Genomic DNA, 21275 nt, shown 5'->3' on the forward strand with positions numbered 1-21275 from the left:
GTGGCAGCAGTCATCCATTACTGCATTTCTGAGTCTTTGCACCACATTTTTTAACAAATTTAGGTTATTGATGGGTGTGTTTTCAAGGCTTCATAAAGTATTGCAAATTGCTAAGAAGACCAAATAAATTTTGTATTTGGAATCAGCTGTTTATAATGGCAGTGTTTGTGCCTTCTTAAAGTTTTTTCCAATTGTTTTTAGTTAGGATGTTTCTTGCATCATAGCTAATTTTCATAATATTGTGACACTAGAAAGGTGTCTGTGCTTGTAATTCCTGTGGTGGGATATTTAAATATGACATAAATCCATGCTTCTCTGAACTGTCTGGATTTTTCATATTTATAGGCAGTTTTTCCTACATTTCACTGGTTGTGTAAAATTTATGTCTTATAGTAGATTAGCATGAGCACACCATGCTCTTGCTTAGTGACCATGAACAAGCTTTACTACTTTTGCTCCTGTCTCTGCCACTACTTTACATTGTACCAAAATACCTCTCTCACCTGACCAGAGTAGTCCCTTGATCAACAATAATTTGAGGTGGTGGAGTAACACCGAGCACCTGTCCAAGCACCTCTGACTTGTTTCAAATTTGAGGTCGATGTGAATTTGTGGGACAATTTGTATCCACTGCATCTCTCCTCCATCTCTGCCCCGTTTCCTTTCCCCCCCCACCCCCATCTCTCCATTACAGAGTTAGAGACCATCTGCTGCTGCTGAAAGAAATTGCATCAGAATTATTGATGTATAGCTGACTTTCATAAAAAACCTCTTTTTGTAGTTAATGGGCATGCATGTGGGTATACCTCACAGCATAAAACTAAGTGTTTAATAGGTGCAAAAAAAAGTGTTTACAAATTCTGACAGTGATGCAACAACCAGTGCTGTTCTAGGAGCATGTTGTGCAAAATGACAGGCCTCCAGCAAATGGGGGTGGCCTGGAAAATAGAACTTTCCTTTTTTTTATTAGATTTCTTTATTGAATCTCTGTTTCAGAATCATATTGATACATTAATTTCTGCCTCAGACACCTTTATTTAGCATGACCTATGGAAGTTGTATTGACACATTCATTATATCTGATATTTACAACACTTCTCATTGCACAGTGGTCAAGAAAGGTGTAAAAAGGGCAGTATTAGAAATAAGGAAGAACACCAGTTTCTTATCAGTATAATTAAAGCTGATGCAACTTAAAAGAAATAAAACTCTTCTGGCCTGTCAAAGTTAAATGCTAAAGATGGTGTGGTCAAAATCAATATGTAAAATAAGCTGCATTGAATCTCTTGTGCCTGTGCTTTGTTATGGATATTACAGATTCATTAATTTGAAAACAGATTAGACCATTTGAAGTGTAGAAGTATCTGGGGAGAAGCCTTTACTTTTCTGCAAATTTAGGTTTTTTTATCTTCATTGAACAAAAGTATCTAAAATATGACTTCACTGTGTTTATCTGGAACATGTTTTACGGTAGGAATTTGAACTGGCATATATAGATGTCATTTCACTGGAGAGAAATATATATTTATTAGATGTGTATCAGTAGATATAAACTGAGATTCTATACTAGCACTGCAGTTTTCCTCTTCTGTGATTCTGGGAACTTGAAGATGTCATTCCTAATCTTCCCCAGGAGGAAAAAATGCCAGTTAATAAACATTAAGTCAAAAAACAGACATGAAATCAAGAGCTGATAAAGTGTTTATCCATCCTGAAAAATCATTAAAAATTTATGAAGTAGAAATGGAGGTACAGTTTTAAATATCACAGCTCAAAATAGCATATGTAACACTTTTATAAAATTACATGGGAAATTTGATACTCTCTGATTGGATAGCTTAATGAAAAATTACTATGTCACTTTGCTTTCAGTAGCCATGACATCTTTTTTTTAAATGGGTATCTTAAGTTTAGTGTTACGTATTCTGGTGAACAAAAGGAACAAAGCTGAAGTCCTTTAGAACTCAAACATATGTTAGTCACCTGCAAGAGTGGGCAGTGTTGGCTTCAAGGTACTGCCTTCCTGGCCTATATTTTTATATTATAGCCTTGGATGAATAACGCTTTTTTATCACTCTAACAATTAAAAAAAGTCAAGACTCACATTTCAGCACATTTCCATTCACATATGTCAAAATTAACTAAGGTATAAGTATTTTCGATAATAATAATAACAATAACAATGACAATAACAATAACAATAATAATAATAATAATTTAAAAAATGCTAAAAATACTTTTTTCCTTATAGTTACAAGCATTTTTATTTGTTTTAGTATGTCTGAAATCCCCCAGTTCCGTTTGCCGCATGATGTAGTGAATTTTGAAGCCAAGCTGATGAAGGATCTTGGAGTGAAGGTAATGAAAAATATATCCTGCCTATGTATAGCTCAAAGAAAAAAAAAAAAAGAACAAGAACTCTGCTAAAGATTAACAGCAAAATGTCATGCACATTAGTAAAGAACGATTAAAAGCTATGCTAGACAGAGGCAGGAAGATGCTTCCTCTTGCTCAGGGCATTTGTCTGTCTCCTGTCTGAATGCCACTAGTTTGGAAAAGGGCAATCAATAGTTCTCATCTGGCATGTCTGCATGTGATTAATTGTCTGTAAGAAACAAATTCCTAAATTGCTTTAGGGGTTCAATGTAGCTATTGAAATCATTTGATTTTTTTTTAATCAAGTTTTTTTCATTCAAGTTTGGCACTACTTAAACCATTCTTATTTGAGACTTCTTTTGTTCCTTCTCCTGGAGTTTTTTTCCTTAATGGTTTATCATACAGTCTTGCATCCAAGTTAATTCTATAATAAAATGCATCAAATTGAAGTGTTTACATGATCATCTGTTAAAAACAATAAGTCTATTCAACTTCTTGGAAAGCAATAGTTATGCATTATTCTGTTAAATAAATGTGTGTTGTTTATAGATAATGGAAACAGCGATTTATTATAATTTAGGACTTGAGCTGAAGATTGAGACAGTGTTTAGAATTGCTGCACATTTTAATAGAAGTTGCAAACTTAGAATGTATTGTTGGATCAAATTTTTGAGTACCAGGAGCGATACTTTAACACGTTGCTAAAGCCTTCAGTGAAACAAGAAATTCTTCTTGGAATCCTTCATATTCATTCTTTTTGTAAAAGCAGTAGACTATTGTCACAAGACCTGAGTGAGAACATTGTCCTGCCCGGGTTTTATAAAAATACTAGTAAGATGCAAGGTTTAAGGTTTAAAATGCTACAGGTCTGTTTTTCTGCTATAAAGTTCCCTTTGCAACCCTTGAAAAGACTGACAGAATGGAGGTTTAATTAGGGGTGTTGTTAAACAGAGCACTGGGACACCTTTAGACAAAATTGCTGGGATTTTGTAGACCTCTGGGAATCCTCTGCCAGCCTTAGTTCCCAGAGCTCTGTGTTTTGACAGGGTCTCCAGAATGGGCTGATAGAGCCACCATGTCATCTTGACCTGCAAGTCCTCTGCAGTTCTGGAGTGCAGCAGAGAATCTCAATGTAAATTTGCTTCAAAGCTCTACCATTGGTTTGCAATTGACCCTTTGGCAAGCTGGTTAAATAAGTACCTTAGATTTATACCTCTATGAGCTGGAAAAATTTTCTAGTGTTTGCTTAAAGCATTTCCAATCTGTGGTGGAAGGTGCTGTTGTGTAAATGCTCAGTAGTGCTGTTTATTCAAGTAATTCCACTGAAATTAGTAAGAATTAGTCAGCTGAGTAAGGATTACAGAGCTAGGTCCTAGAAGTATTATGAATCTTCACATAAAATAGTATTTCTATTTAAATTCCTTCATTAGGTTTTCATAACATATCTACACAACAGGATAAAAAAATGTAATGACAGTTTATGGAGTGTCTTTTGTTGCAAGTGAGGATGGAGTCTGTATTGTTTTAAGGATTGCACTAGTACATGGCATTTTCACCTCTGATAAAATTTATACTAAATCTCCAAAGACAAAAGAAAGTCAGTGTTTTAAGTAGTGTAAATTGTATTTATCTCTGGCTTTTTTCCCCTGCCAACCTGAAAAGTATATTAAATGAAATATAGGCAGATTGAATAGAAAACAAGATACACAGTGACTTTAAACTGTTAAGATCACAAAGTAGAGAGCTTACACAACAGCACTGCATTTTGTAAAGTAAAATCACAGGTGATACAAAAAACCTGGGGGAAAGCATTCAAGTTCAGAGAGTCTAAGATGTGGAGATAAAAACACACATACTTATGTCAAGAAGTATGAAATATCAGAAGCAGAATCACACACACTTTTTGTGCTCAAAGGCCTTGGGGTTAGGAGTGATGAACAAAAGGTGTGTGTGTCTCCAGTTGCATGACCTCTGCACAGGGACTGCCATCGTTGGTTGCCTGAACATGCAGAGAACATAATTCCCTGTCTCTTACACTCTTACAACTCCTCTAGGTGCTCAGCCAGTGGCTGCTCAGAGCAGGATTGGTAGTGGAAAATGGCTCTGGCAAAAAAAAATTCAGCTTTTGCTTCTGGAAGTAAAAAGTAATTGATCAGAAACCAGTATAGATTATAGACATGTTTTGATTGCTGCGAGTTATTTCTTTCAATAAATGAACACCAATTTCTGCACTGTGGACACTGTTTCTTTTCTAAATTAGAATTAATAATTGCAAGTCTAAATAAAAACTTATGTCATTCATAATTTTGAAAGCCTTTGTTAGTTTACCATGCAAAATGTGCTGCTTCATTACAATTGCAATTTTTACCAGGTAATTTTTAATTCTTTCAGATAATTTTTAGGAAAGGCCTTGCAGTGGATGGAATGACACTCCACACCCTGAAAGAAGATGGCTATAAAGCAGTCTTTATTGGAATAGGTAAGAAGAGCTCATGGTCCCATGTTTGGTCATACTGAAATTGAAGGACTGCCTAGGAATAAACTGGAACTTGTATCTTTGTTAAATTGCATGATGGGAGAAAGCTTTAATTTGATGAGTTATGGAAGTACAGAATATAAGAAAGATTTTAAAATCAGGAAGCTAAAACTAGTGGCATTAAGACGGTTATTAAAATTTTCAGATTTATATTACAGATCTTTAAGTAAGCTGTGAATGTAGCTGAATGGGTTGATTTATTGTTTAGGTAGTTAAAAATGGATGAACTAAAAATTTGCTTGTAATTAATTGCCATATTGGCCTAGAGCGATACACAAGTTTAGTTTTCAATTTTTGTGAACCGCTTACTACACCCACACAATTACTGAGTCTATATGTAAGCCAGTGATATCATGCTTGGTTGCTTTTTTTCTTTCATCCATATAAAACATGTAACATCCTTCAGATAGGCTGTAGTGAAATATGCTTATGGAGTGGGTTAACAAAATAAGCTGATTTTGACTTATACTAAAACTGGCATCATAGGTCTGTCTTCTCTCATATACTAAAGAAGTCGTGCACCTCTCTGCTGTTTGAATCATCGCTTCTTTTTAATGTTAGATTAGAATTATTATCCATTTATAATTATTTTGAAGTACAGCTGGACCCATTGCTGCCATATGATAGGCATGTTGAGCAGGCATTGTCTACAGTTGGTATGAGGCTTAATGCTCTTTATTGATCTAGACGTTGCCTAAGTGAACATAATAGGAAACAAGTTGTCCAACTGTTCCTCCTTCCTATTATTGATTACAGAGATGTAATTCTTAGTACGACGACAACTGTTGTTTACCATCTGGTTATGCAGTATAATAAGCTTTTCAGGTCTATTCTGTTGTGTAATGATAGCACAGGGTGTTGTGATTTATGTAATCCCAAATCCTCACATTGTTAGAGAACTTCCACGTATAGGAATTCTGATGTATTGCATTTTGATGTAATTGTATACAAGGCAAACGGTGCAACTTATATTTTTTTATTGTTTTCATCTGTGTCTTTGAAACCACATTGTGAAATCTCACCAATGAGGAATTAATTCATAAGCATTTGTTTTCTGTGAGTCTAGCACTTAAGAAAAAATTCTCTCAGTTTTTTTTAGCATCAACATCATTCCTCTGCATTTCTGACTCAAAAGCTTAGAATAACAGTTCAGTTTAGTGTCAGCAAAAATGACCACTGAGCACTTCACATACAATTGGAGTGTTTGGTTTATGTATTTGGGTTTATTTTCTGACCTTAATAAAGATAATCTAATATAAAATATCTTTGATTATAAATATATATCTATATCTATATATATCTCAACAGACAACATTTTGCCATATAGAAGCTAGGTAAAGGGACACAGCCGGAATTTTAATAAACACGAGAAGGTATCTGAAGCATAATTCTCCTGTAAAGCACGTGCTCAATGATTTTACTAGGAAACAGAGGGTATAAATGCTAATGAAGGATTATGTGTACCTACAAAGTTTTGTTATTTGAAGCTACCTTGCATTTATGATGCCCTCTCTGTAGCCTCTTGTCTGCCTGTCATCTCACTTTCGCGGTGCGGTGTAAGGCACTGGACAGTAATGTGGCCTTGCCTACTGGTAGTGAGAGGGAGAGGACAAGGGATCACATATTTGTGGAGGCAACGATATTAATGCAATAGAGCATTTATAAGCTCTCAGCAACAGCTGCTTTTCCATAATGAGTCTAAAATGCATTTCTTTTTGTGTTCTTTGCCTACTGAACAAACATATTCAATGAAATACCACATTTGAACATTACCCTGAATCATAGGGGTAAAATAATTATGGAGCTACTTACATAAAACAGATTTCTTTTTTGTTGTAATTTGCTTCTGAATGAAGTTGTACCTTGATGGAAAATAAATGTGGTAGTTTTCAATTTTCCCTGTTAGTGGAAAAAAGAAGTAAATGAATGTGTAAAAGAAAATGAAATCCCTGATGGGATGAGAGTACAGTGTGAGAGGACTTTTTTGCAGCAATGTGAATTTTGAAGATCACATTGTCTTTAGTCTTGCAAATGAGATGGAATTCAAGGTATTATCGGTTGGGATTGTACAAAAGTCCATGTGTAATTCATGAAACAGAAGAGCACTTGTAAATAACCAGCTTCCTGAGGGCAGGTGGCGTTGCAAAGAGAACTTTGAAAACTATTTTTCACACAGTTATGCATCAGGGAAAATCTGTTGCCTGTGGAAACATTATGTGTGGTAGGGAAAGTGCCCTCCACTGCAGGTTCTGTCAGTGGTAAAACAAAGGTGACTGAGGTTTGAGCATTCTAGCGGGTGACTATATTGAAGAAAAATAAATAGCAAAGACTTTTTTAAGAGCTGTTTGGACAGGTGTTAAAAGTGTGCTCTAATCAGCTATTTGCTGTGTTTCTGACACGAGAAGTAAAGAATTTCTAAGTTCACAAAAGGGTACAGGTTAACATACTTATTTGAAATGAATAATAATAAAAAAGGATGCTTTACTTCAATTCTTTGCTTACTGAGGCATTGAGTCTGCAGTGGTTTATCTTAAGGGGAAGGATGCTCTCCAGCCAGTAGGTCTGATACATTTAGTCACTGGTTCAAAGTTGAGAAATTACCTTGTACTAGACTTGAAAACAAGCAGATGGCCGGGATGTGTCACCAACCTTTGACAGCTCCTGGGGTCTCAGTGTGAGTCACCCCTTACCTCCATCTTACCTTTCCCAATTAGGCTGTGAAGACTGATGTGGAATTTGGGGTTATGAAAGCATATGTTGAACTAGGAAAAAAAGGCTAAATCCTAGGAAAAGCTTTCATTGTTACCTGGGTAAGCAATGGCAATGTAAGAGATACACCATGCTTCTGGTTTTCTCCAGCAGTCACAATTTCAGATAACCGCTAACATAAATATTAGGGGTTCCGTGAATCTCACTTATTTGCATCAAAAGTAATAGTAGACAATGGCATGCATGATAATTTTCGTAGGACCAAAGCATAGCAGCGAAACAATGGGAGGAACAGTATTCTTGGAGTCTCTACTGTATTTTTTCAATTATTTTTTTCATTGTCATTTAGGTAGGTGACATTTCTAAACTCAGTCTTATTTCATTAAGGAAGTTAAAATGCTAATTAAGAATTAGAGATGAAGAACTAGTCCTTAAATTTTTCGTCTTAGAATTCCAATTCTCTTCCAGTTACAAAACTTTTGGGTATATTTTGTTACTCACAAACATTAATTAGTAGGATTTAAATCTCCTAATTAAACTTTCAGAGTTTTAAAACCAACCTCTAAAAGAAAAAAAAAATCCCATCCTGTCCTTATTTGAAAAATTACTCATTGTACTCCACCTTGAATCAGCTCTGCTTTTTGATAAGAAGACTTTGTGAGGAATTTGTGACTGAACTGACAAATCAGTTTGAAAATTTTGCTTTAAAAAAAAGAAAGTCTTGCATCAGTTGCTGCCTTCTGTAAACACCATAGAGACTCAGGGCAACAGAGAATAAGCATGCTGAGAGCAAAAGGAGAAATCAATGAAGGGGTGAGGGGCTAGAGGAGAGATCACATGGTCCTCAGAGACAGCAGAGGAAGGCAGCCAAGGGTATCCTATGGGGAACAGAGCAGTCTGAATACTTTGTGTTGCTGTGTCTCTTCATAGATTTTTAGAGTGGAATATGATTTTTACCAATATAAAAAAAAAAAAAGCTGTGTGTATGCGTCTCTCATGGCTATCACAACAAATGCAGAAATACAAGGCTTTTATTACTCATCCTTCTAGAAGTTGATCTGCGTTCTTTGGAAAACAGGATTCTGTTGTTTTGTCTTTTAAGACTCCACAAAACATTTCATATCCTTTGTAAAAGAGAAAAAAAACCCCAACTTTATAGAACTACTGTATAGTTCTTTATAGAACTATTTATGGAATAAAAATGAATGAACTAAATATTTAAAGTATTTAAGGACATTTTTCATGTGACATTCAAATGAATACATAGAATACATGCTGTCACCATAAGCATATTTTTTACAGACTTATACACAAACTTCTATCCTTATTCTGTATCTATATAACAATCCTATTCTATAATACTTTATCATAATGTAAGTGTTTTATATAACATTTACATTCTCCTTGGATGAATATCAGATAAAAATATGTCCTCAAATCTTGTTTTATTTGGTAAACTTTTTTAAAAAATCTAAAGCCCTCATTCCCAGAAATTATTTAAACGCTTGAACTTCAGTGTTTGTAGATTTAGACTTGCAGCACTAACTTTCTACATAACTGCTCATTCAGTAATGAAGCTTGCTTCTTTCTTCCTCCATCTCCTGCTGCTGAATTGCTGTGAAGTTAGTTTTATTGTATGTGGGTATTCAGAGGTCTGTTAAATACTGTGAAATGGTGGGTTAGGTGTGTGTACCAAGTAAGTCTAAGCAGATTGTTATTTGAGTGTACTCTAAATAGTATATCCTGCTTGCAAGGTTTAACTGTACATTGAAAAAAAAGAAAGAATAAATTCTTGGTGGAAAGAACCTTTGTCATAATTGCAGTCATTCATAGTTAATTAACATAACACTCAAACAATGATATAATCAGATCATGTCATTGATTGGAGTAAAATTACACACCAAAGAAAATAAATTAAAAGTGCAAGCATTAATGTACCTTGTTTTAAAAAAAACTGTGAGATTGATTTACTCTCTCTTACCCAAAAAGTAAGTAATCTCCTCATGCCTGTTATTATCTTCTGATTAACTATGCAGTGCCACCTGGTGTGCAGATGGGAGGACTATTACACATCAAGAGCTCTGTTCACACCCACCCACACAGATATAAACCTACATGGCAAAAAGTGAACAGATGTTCATTTTGCTTGTGCTATAGGAAAAAATTGTGCATCGTACTCCTGATTCATAAACTAAATTTGGAGGACATGAAATCTGCATATGGGGCCCGTAGGCCCATGGCCAGCACAGACATTTATGGAGGAAATATGTCATGTTCAAAATAGTTCTCATTTCAGGTTGTGAACAGACTTTTATTTGCTTGCTTCTCTGGTTTTGGTTTACCTTGTATCTCTGAGTTTTCTTTTTCTTTTCACTGGCGATTTCACTTACCTTCTCCAAAGGAGGCGTTTAGAGGCAGACTTATTTGAAAACATATCCAGGATTAATCTGTTAGTTTGTTGCTTTTCAGAACTGATGTGTGTTTTTTGGTGTTTGTGATGTTGTGGGAGGCTGTTAGGCCCCTTGGTAAAGAGCTGTTTGTCTCAGTGGTGATGTAGCAAGTCACATAAATGGCAGCACACCTTGGTGAAAGATAGATCTTTAGGAAAGGCATTGTGCAGCCTTAGGCTCTTAGGGTCACAGCAGGATTTTTGGTATTGTCTTGTATTGTTTTATAATTTCATGAATATTTTGACACTTTATAGGTTATATAGGTTTGCCTAAAGACAGGCAGATAAAAGACAACAAATTAGGAAGAAAAACAATACCTTGGAAGGTAGCGCAGGAAAGAATGATGTGTTGGAAATATGATCAGCTAGATACTGCAAATAAATGTGTGCCTGGCTTGGTTTCTGGGTTTATTTCATTGCCCTTTGTATACAAACGGAGAAGACTTTCAGAATCTTGCAAACAAAATGCTTTTCACCAAGGATTTTAAATTGTGACAACAATGGCCTTTTAGACATTGGTACCCATATACAGTTGAAGATAGTAAAGGCTACAGAACCAGGGAAAACACTTAAAATTATATTTTATTGTTGCAAACTGACATATTCAAATTCATGTATCTACAAAAAGCTGTGAGCCTTTGGTATTAGAAATAATGAGAATGAAATAATCAAGATGAGTCATGAAGTCAGGGTGCTCTGAAGAGTTTGAAGAACAGCAGTGGTTAAGAGAAGTGGCAGGATCTGGGCAAAGCTAATTAAAAATATTTCACAATTGTCTTACAGCACCTTGACTAATATTGAAATTAAATTTTAAAAATGTTTTTTATGAAATATTCCATGGGAAGGCCAGTGATAGTTGTGTTTGTATAAAACAGGATTAAAGCTTCACATTGAACTACAACTGCCTGAAGTCCCAAGGAAGAAGGTCTGCACAAGTCTGTGCAGTCAGGTATAGGAGTTCTTTATAATCTGCCTGCTGGAGAACCTTAGCTCATGGCTCTCAGCTTGGAGAATAAATGCCTCCTTCTTTAACACTACATTTCTGGTTTTGTGTCCCATGTGAATAATATTCTAAATTAATTACACAATCAGTTGGTTCTAATACAAAACTTGTTCATCTTTATTTTATTATCTTCTGCTACTCTTTAATCTAAAAAGCATTGTTACTAAAAAACAAATACTTATATTAAAAAAAGAACTCTGTGAAAGAACCTGTTCTTACATGCTATAGAAGGAATTTCTTGCTTTTATTCTCAATGCAGCATCTTTCCTGGAGACCAACCATGTACATCAATCCAAGAATTTTTATGCTTGAGGCATTTTTTTCTACTATTGGCATTTGTAGTAAGCTGTTATTTCAGCTCTTTAATTCTCAGTACTGCTCTGGATATTGGTGGAATATTCCTATATACATATCGGAAGCACTAGGCAGTTGAAAGGTTTTATGGCTAAGATTCACAAAATGGGTTATTTATTATTAATAATCTTAGGACACTTTCAAAAATACTAATAATCTGCCCTTGGGCATCCTTACGATATTCACTTGTAAATTACACAGATTTTTGTGCTCTTTCTTACTTATCTTTCCTACCAAAACACTATTTAGCATAACAATCTCTCCTGCATATGTTTTACAAAACACTCTCTTGTCTGTTTCCATAATGCTAGATAGTCTGCCTGAAGAACTGCTCATCTAAATATAATGACAAAATAAATTTGATTCTTATTGTTTTAAGAAAAGTTAATTTTTTCATATTTTACCAGATGATGTAATCTAACATTATTTAGCACTTTTTAAATTCAAGCATATAATTTTATGCATTTTTATTTTTGAGAAAGAAAAGAAAGAAACAAAATTGTGATGTTATATAGTATATTTTCCTATTTTGATGTTATGCACTTGAATGCTGTACCCCTAAAGAAAAGAGCTTTGCTTGCTTGTTGTTTCCAAAAGTTGACTCCATGACTCAGTTACTTTTATCTTTTAGATGTACAAATATTAATTGTGCTACCATCTTTTAACTTCCACATTAATATTCAGACACAGAATTAACAACCTTCTAAAGTGCCATTTGTGAGTTGATCTGTATCATTCTTTTTGTAGCTGAGCTCTCTGTTTTTTTTGTAAGAAAGGTGTATGTGGTGCCATATGTGTTTAATGCAATCAGACACTTTTTGAAACATTGTTTTAACTAATACTATAGGAGGACTGCCATAATACAAAATCAGCATAAGAGGTTTAGAAATTCCTTACTTTCTTTCATCTTGTTTGCAAAAGATAAAACACTGGTTAAAAACCTAGGCTTGTTGCATTTATTTTTTTTTGTTTTTAAAGATGCACAAATAGAGTGTCACAGTCTCTCTTAATGGCAGTTATTGGTGAGTAGATGACAAGCAATTTTTTGTGTTAATGAATGAAGTTTTAAGCAGTCTTTCTGTCATATTTATGTTTCATAAATATAATGTTCCTGAATTCATATTCCTTTCACTGCCCACTCAACAAGGTGTGTATGTCCTTGTTGAATTGGATTGACAGAGTTAAGACAAAACGGGATTTGTGCTGTGGATTCGTAGTACGTGTTGAAAGAATTGTAGAGGTTGCTTTAGGAGATCTTCCTGCTCTGCCACTTCTCTGCTTCATGAGAGTGGTGCCTTGGTAGCCACTGCTAGGCATGGGCAGGGCTCAGGGCTTCCATCTGATCCAGTTGTCTTGTGGTTCTCAGTCATCTGCTTCCCTCTTCATCATTGCTCAGTAGCCAGGCCTTTGCTGGTTTAGGAGCACTTTGATACAATGAAAGGCACTTACCTCATTTTGGGGGAAATCCCTGGTGTTGCTAGGGGCCAGTTTTGGTTCTTTATTTAATTGGAGCATATTCACTAGTGATTCTGTTTCTGGGTGGGATTCCCAGTCTGAGGGCCTTTTGAGTCCTATAATGGCCTGTAGCGTGTGCCCAAGGGAATCCCTCACTCCTCCCTTCAAGCTCAACACATTAATTGAAAAGCTTTCCTGTTCCAGAAGCATTTGTAAGTTTGTTGTCCAATACAGTAGCCTCTATCATTATGGGAAGGCACATCCTCTGCCCTTCTTTAGTTTTAATGCCATGGATGTTTTTAAAGGAAACAAATATCTGAGAAAAAAAATTGTACATGTGCACTATAATAAATAATCTTTAACTAAGCTATGTAAATGTTTGTGCTCCTGTGTCTCTGCTTTTGCATATATGCAGGTTGTCCAGGCTTTTGAACCACTTGCTGTGGTTATGATACTTGAAAATAGTTTGTTTTTTTTTTTTGTATTCTAATCTACTATACTATATATACCATATTATATGTGGCCACTCATATGGTTGCTTTTAGTATGAAATTTAAAATAACTATGGAAATGCATATATTTAGAAATACAAAATTAAAGTCTAAGAGGCATACAAATATTTCTCTGTGTTTATGTAATATGTTGGTGTGTTCTATAGACTTGAGATCAACTTTGTCATTCCTTGTGCATAAAGTCACACAGTCAGTCTTCTGTGTGCATTTTAAAGTATCAAACCATATTTAAAACTTGACACTTGGTGATGTCATAGGGTGTGGGGTACATATAGTAATTAAGATTGACTGTACTGTTAGAGTTTTCAGTGTGTTAATGCTAAATTTACTATAAACTGTTTTATGAAAATTGTTTATAAGACTAAAACACAGATATAAGCACACTAAGTACTTAGAGTGTTTGGATAATGGTAATACAAATTACTTGTTTATCTAACAGGGGAAATTATTTTCCAAATGTTGACACCGTTTTTTTGGAAATCCTTGGGCTATTGTTCATTAACTTGTGCTAAAAATGTGCCAAGCTGAATATGAACCATTAGAGAAGGTGAAAATCCATTCAACAGCTAGTGTGATAACTCAGTATTCCCTCAAATGATCTTTGGTGATCAGTTTCATAGGAAGAAAGAGGAAGAATAATAAGAATTTAAAGATAGGTAGATTTCAGCCAATTCATTTTTAATGTTAATATTGCCACTGTATTGAAATGGTAGTCACCAAGTAGAAACTTGCAGTGTATTACTGCATTTCTAAGAGTTGTCAAGGTTTTATTTGTTACTGTTCCATTGATGTAATAGGAGATGGTGTAACTCATTTCAGATTTTATAGAACTATTTTTGTTAAAAATGATTCTTTGTTTATTTTTCACCATTGATAATAGATGTTTATTTAGTTATGATGCATATGATTAAATAGATTGTAACACTTCAGTAGATAGTGGAATGTCAGTACCTGCTTGTTATTTAAATTGAAATTAGATTATTAACCATTATTAAAGATAATTTCTAATTAATGCAATATTTATTTTATAGCTTTATCCTTAATACATTGAATTCTTAAAATGAGAACAGAACTATCTTCCAAAGGAAATAGTTACTCTAATTGTATAGATAGCCTACTGCTTAGTAGTTAGACATTGGAAATTTCACAATCTATTATTTCAATATCTGAGTGACTTAGACATGATTGCATTTGTTTGTTGGTAAACATAAGCTTGATGATTCTATTATGGCCCAGTACAAATCTTTTGCAGCTGAAAAATGATGGCCAGATTTTTATCTGTGAGAAATTTATGACCCTGAGATTAGTTCAGTTGGTTGGAGCATGGTGGTCAAAACACCAAATTTGTGGGTTCAAGCCCTTTATGGGTCATTCATTTAAGAGCTGGACTTGATGATCCTCGTGTGTCCTTTCCACCTCAGCGTATTCTGTGATCTGGAAATATTCCTGTTTTGTTAAACTTTACCAAGTTAGATAAGAGTCTCTTCAAAACAAAACAAAAAAATGTTCTCAGAAGGACTTTACCATCTTGGGCAACCAAATAGCCGCTGTTTACATTTTTTTATTGCTTGTTTCTTTATACTCAAATATAAACTTTATAACTTTATAATCAAAGTTTGAGTTCTTGATTGAATGAAGTCTCTTGCAGAAAGAAATTTGCAGTTAGAAGAGAAAGTGACCATTCTGTGCATGAAGCATAAGGTACTTGGTTGTGGTTTCTGGACTAATTTTCTGCCCATTTTCTTTCTGCATTAGCTGCTTGATTAAAAAGTTTGGCTTTAATTTGCATTAAAAAAAAAATTCCTTCCTGCAGTAGGTAGAATCTGAAGAAATTACCCCTAATTGTTACAATTTACATCTTCTTTGTGCACAGCTTTTTCTGGAAATTCCAACGAAACTAAATAAAGTAAGTTCTGAAATCTTAGCACTTTTTAAATTGTAAGGACATAAGAGTCTTAATATAACCTCTACATTGACCAGTTGGTTTCTTATTTTTCAGATGCAAATATGGGCCTTTGCATGTGCTGAATGTGCCCTTTATTGTATTGAGGCATAGAAAATACACATCGTAGCTCAGCCACTTCTGTAGACCTGCCAAGAATGGAAAATGTTTAATTAGCCTTGGAGGGTGAATAATCCTAGATACAAGTGTGGCATTCAATGTTCATTCATAAAGATGTGGAATATGCAAACAAAATGTTTAGTTAAAGGAAAGCTGAGTGAATTGCCGCTATGGCAGGAGATGGTAGTAGTTTTTCACCTGAAGCATGCTCATTGCCTTTAATTTTTCACTTGGTTAATAACAAAAATATGAATCATGCACAGCACAATAGATCACTAGAAGGAAGCAGTGTGGAAGCAGTTATGGTCTGCTGAGGGTGAGACTTTTGGGCTCTGGCTACTGGTGTCCTGAGTTCATTCTTCTCTAAAATGATGGTGGAAGATTGAAATGTAGCACTAAAAGTACTGTGAAAGTGCTCGGTACTGTAAAATGCTGCGGGGAAGCCATACTGTGTTCTTGCTGGCAAATGTTCAGGCTGTTCCTTGAAGCTACAAAAATCTTCATTCCTAAGCACTTGCAATTGTGTGGTTTACCCAATTTAATTTCTATTCCAGCGTTTTGAAGAAGACGTGTAACAACCAATAGAGCAGATGAAATAATGCAGATTTTATTTGTCATTGTTGGAATGAATCCAGCAATATATTAATGATCACAAGGAGGTTAAAATTTTGTATCAGATAACTTCTTACATTGAAACATTTTCTTTAGATTTTGCCCTGCAGGATTATGCTGGTAAGGATGTATTGTGTCCTACATACTGTTCTCTGAAATGAAATTTTAATAATTTATAAAATATGAAATGTATCTTGCATAGTGCCTAATATATATTTATTTCAACCTTTCAGATATGAAATGATCTAGACCAGAAATAGTTTGCTTACATGGTTATATTTTACTTAGATGTTGGAAAAGAGCCTTGAAGACAATTTGATTGCATTTGTGTCACCAATTTGAATAGTAGCCTGACTTAGTTTCCTTTGGTTCTTAAAGAAAAAATGCTTCTGCTTTTTTTTCTTTAAGAAACAAAAACCCCTTCTAAAACTCCATATAGTAGGATCTGCCGTGCAGTAGGTGTTTCTAATAAGCATGCAGTTGTAGAAGGGTCAGGGACTAACTGGTGAATAAAAGTCAAAACTCAAAATGAGGTGCCTCTCTTGTTTAGCACTGGGCAGTGATAGATACTGATAATGTTTGATTAATGAGCAGCAGACTTGCACTGGGTGAAAACATCTGTAAGAAATGATTTATTATTTCAAAGGTATTGGAAGCTTACTGTATCTTGTAGATTCAACTGTGTGTGCCTGAATAAAATAAATGAGATGCAACATGTGAAAAATGAAAACACATTACTTGTAAAGGATATGTCACAAGCAGGGTATTTTTGTTCAAGTACACTTTGTCACTTTGGGGATTTTTATGTTGGTCTGAATACAAATCATTTAACTGGCTCATAAAATCAACCTAGTTGGAATTCTTGCATCTATCACTGAGACAGAAATGAGGGTTAAACTTAATATGCTGGAACATCCCTTAAATTTTTGCATTTGGCATCATACACAGCTGTTCCAACTGTTCATGTGAACAGAAGGAATTCTCCTAGCAATACAAATATAATAGGAGCAAAAAAATGTATTGATGCAATTTTAACGTTGAAAGTAGGAAAATTAATTCATTTGTGGTGTCATTAAAAGGTAGTGTCGTTAAAGTTGGTTAAATTCCCTGTAAATATGTCTGTGAACCAGTGTCTGATTCTCTTGTCCCTACTCAAGCTGTGTTTGAAAATGAACAATGACTTGTAGATGGGAGATTTTACTTTTGTGTACTTGCAATGTAGTCTTGTATTTGCTGGGTCTTTTAGCCTGCCTTTGGTTTCTGAAGTGAGCTTACTCTGTGCTCCATGTCCATGGCTGCCGATCTGATGTCAGGTCCCTCAGTTCTGTTCGGAGCTGCTGTGGAGCTGGGAGCACGGGGAGCTAATGATGGTGCGGGCTCACCTCCATCAGCTGCACTGTGTGTCCAGACAAGCTGGAGTGCCCTGACTCCAGGATTAGTGAAAACTGCCTTCTCTCTAGTTTTGGAAATAGGAAAGGTGGGAGAGTGGAAATGTAGTCTGCTCTCCAAATTTCTACTCTTACACCAGGTCAGTGACTGTGGCACAGTTCTCTGTAGTGGGTAATGTTCGGAAATTCTGATCTATGCTGTTCCGTAAATCTACACCTATTATGTGTAGATACCTTATCCACTTTCTTACTTTTCCGTTCCAATTCAGTAGACAGCTAAAAATTTTTCCTTCTTGGAAAGGAAATAGGATAATAATAATATAATAATCATTGATTAGTTCTATGTGTATAAATGCCAGTAAAAAAAAAAATACATGTTTTTATGTTGTGCAAATAAAGCATAACCTGATGAAGGTCTTAATAAAGGTGTGCCAATTTTTGGTAAAATTGGATAATACACTGCAATGTCTCTTGAACCTAAATTCACTCTGATTTGTGTGTATAATTTAGTAATGACTGGCAAAAACATATTTACTTACTTAGGGTCAAAATTGTTTATCAGAAGCTTTGTTTAAGATTTTTTTTGTTAGAGTCTATTCATAGTATTTGATCTGTTCTTCATCTTGTTTTGATCTTATAGTGGGAGTTAACAAGTAGAAAAAAGGATCTTTATCTTCAATTCTTTTTCATATTATATCTGAAATAGAAAGAAAAGGAAATTAATCTTGTCCTCGGGGGGTGCCTCCAGCCAGTTCTGTAGAATCCTTAAGTAATGTTGTAGCTTTGAGTTAGAAGGTTCTGTTGTTCATGGAGAGGTTAGCTCATCCTGTCATCAGGCCCTAGAAGTTACTTTTCTAAGATGTACTAGACAGTTAAAGCTATTAGGAAAGTGGAGGGCATCAGGTTTTACTGCCACTGGATTTCATGAAACAGAGCTCCAGCAGAGACAGCTCCCTCTCTTTAATGTGGAAGCCACAAATTGACTACATTAAAGGAGTGACCTTTCAACCTACAAACTGAGTGGAGTTAGAGCAGCGTGCCAGCTGTGAGGTCTTGGTAGCATCTCTGCAGCAGATGTTGGCCTAGAGAACATATGGATCAACAGCTGGATACAAAGTCCTCTGAGAACTCTCAGAATCCTGACCCATTTGTATTTAGATGGAGAGGGGAGAAAAACTCCAAAATCCAAACCAATCAAACTTAAAAGAAGTAGATAACTAGAATATATAGTGATGATACATGGATGTTGCAATAATTTAGTCTAGCAGCCAAATTGAAACTTCAGAAGCAAAAGCTGTCAAAAGCATTGTTAATGTGATATTTTCTGCACTGAAGAATCTGGATCCAGATTCTTTGGTCAGGCAGCTGAGTCTACAAGCGGTGAAGCATGGAAGAGGTCAGATCTGCTGCAAGCCTATTTGCAGGCTTCTTTTGTAAAAAGTATGCAGAAAGCCAGGCATCATATTTTCCCCTTCTTTTCTTGTCCACCAATTTCACAAGGAAATCATAGTACACCTATAGTTAATACAACTTTTAATGTCCTTTTTTGCTGTTTTGTTTAGTGATTACTTGGCAGCTTCTGAATTAAACTGGTTCACTGTGTTGCAGATGGCTTCTAAAATGCCACTGAATTAAGGTTATGGTTAAGGATGGAACTGTTTAATGCAAGCAGATTTGTACATGCAACATGTTTGGGTTTTTTTGTTCATCTTTTCTCTTTAATATATTTGTAAAAAAATTTACAGTTAAATCTGTGCAAGCTTTTGATCTGTATTATTACACAATATTTACAGCAAGTTTGATGCCTGGCCCTTTGTATATATGCAGAAATAGAAAATGGAAAAGGAAAACCTTAGCATGACTTTTCCTTGCAGTTCTGAGGAGGAACCGGGAGCAAAATACACTATTCACTGCTCTCAGGAGTGCCAGAACTGTGCTACTACTACTTCTTAACATACTGCCTTTTCTAAGCACTAAATACAACTATTTGAGCATCCCCATTTTGTGGCAGAGACCTTATCTTAAAGGCATAAGATAACTTTAATGGTTGTGGAATAGGCAAGCAAAAAGCAGCACAACTCAAAGGAGAAAAGACAAGTTCCTTCTCCTTCATTCATTCTCCAGTTGTAAGTCTGGAAATTCAGTCTTTGTTGCTAAGACTCTGCAGGCAACAAAATTTGTCCCAAGACTGAATTCTGGTTGGGTAGCTTAGAGGATGAAGCAAGAGAATAGGAAGAGAAAAGCCTGGTTTAAGCCAATTTATGCTTGCTTGATATAACTAGCAGACCAAAGAATAATTTAACATTCTGTCTCTCCAGTTTGCCAGAATTCAATTTAAAAAAGGGGTTACCTTTCCTCATGTATGTGTGCGTCTGTGAATGTGTTGGAAACAGGCTCTGTCAAGGGTTGGTCCAGTTGCTGTTTCAGTAACATCAGTGCACAAGGGAAAGCAGCAGTGTCATGTGTGTAAGGGTTTGAATCCATGATTTAAGTTCCATGTGTTTTGCATAGAACAAGGCCAGACTCATTAGTAAGGCAGGTTTCCTGGTACATACTTAAAATCATTTGCAAAAATCTGTGGTTGAACATACTGCATCTATTTATTATATTTTAGTAGGGCCTAGTTACATAACAAATGCAGTGTCTACAAAGGAAAAAAATTATACAAGGACAAAAATTATTCTTAAATTTTGAGATGATTTTTCACTATTGTTTAAAAAAAGTTCATAAACCAATTAATGTACCTGAAAATGTGTTATTAGGATTTTTTTATGCTACCTCTTGAAGCTTCTGCCGCTGTAGAATCTACATGAATATTTTATTGGCATTTTTAAACTGGAAAACAGATTCAGGACTTAGTGCTTCAAATGTGCATGGGAATGAATAACTAAATGTAAGGATCCCTCCTTAAGTTAAGAGTTATTCACAAAGTAAGTAGTATTCACAGATGTTGAAATATATTTTGCAGTCATCTTACTGGCTGTATTACATCCCAGGGGTATATTCAAGCCACTGTTATTTTGAAAAGACACTGATTTGGGGTCCTTCGGCTGTCATTGTTTTCCAGAGCAGTGAAACTTCGATGATAAACTACCATATTCAAGAATTATAAACTAATGCTGCAAGATAAAGTTCATTATGCCATTGTGTGCTTTTAAAATCCTGTGCTATTTCTGCTCATGTTCTTCAGCTGGGATGGAAGTGTATCCGTAACAGTATGACTAATTATCTTTACATGCATTTATCACTAAATAAACTTCACACAAGACAGCAAGATTGTTTACTTAAGCAGTATTGTACTGGGAATGGAAGATAGCTCTAGAACATAGGATTACATTGCCAGAATGGCACTATTTATTAAGCTATGATAACGCTAATGTTCTTTTTTGATGTATAGCACGTGTGACTTCAGCTGAACTTGTAGAGAGCCTTAAGGATGTTTCATTGAACATTTAGTATGGCAGCAAGCCAGAATACATTTAGCCTAAACCCAGATGACAGGTTGGTAATGAGGTAGTGATTGATGACCACTGCTTCCATATGAAAACCTGCTTGATATGCTGGGGGGGAAATGCATTGCTAGCTCTTTTTATTTCATACCCTCTGTATTAGTTATTCTTACTATAGAGGAGTAGCATTGGCTGCTGGTTATTCAATCCTGGTTTCACTTTTGGATGAGAATTAAGTATTCAGCTGAGATTGTAGAAGCACAGCCCGATGGCTACATTTATATGTATTTCAAATCCTAATTTCAATGGATTTTTATTGCCAAAAATAACTGCAATTATATCACTTACAAAGCAGCCTATAATATTATTA

General features: G+C 35.2%; 1 protein-coding gene across 2 annotated transcripts in view; it reads left to right on the forward strand.

The window, feature by feature from the left end:
• DPYD (dihydropyrimidine dehydrogenase) overlaps positions 1-21275 on the forward strand; it is a 345448-nt gene that overhangs the window by 119331 nt on the left and 204842 nt on the right. For both annotated transcript variants that reach the window (XM_005520957.3, XM_088060496.1), the window contains exons 7-8: positions 2277-2358; positions 4768-4855. In XM_005520957.3, the coding sequence (XP_005521014.2) occupies positions 2277-2358; positions 4768-4855 (170 nt within the window). The remainder of the gene's footprint in view (positions 1-2276; positions 2359-4767; positions 4856-21275) is intronic.

Source organism: Pseudopodoces humilis, chromosome 10 (genome assembly GCF_049639895.1).
Source record: "Pseudopodoces humilis isolate 2021_Gansu_Grassland_sample_001 chromosome 10, ASM4963989v1, whole genome shotgun sequence".
NCBI classification, from domain to species: domain Eukaryota; kingdom Metazoa; phylum Chordata; class Aves; order Passeriformes; family Paridae; genus Pseudopodoces; species Pseudopodoces humilis.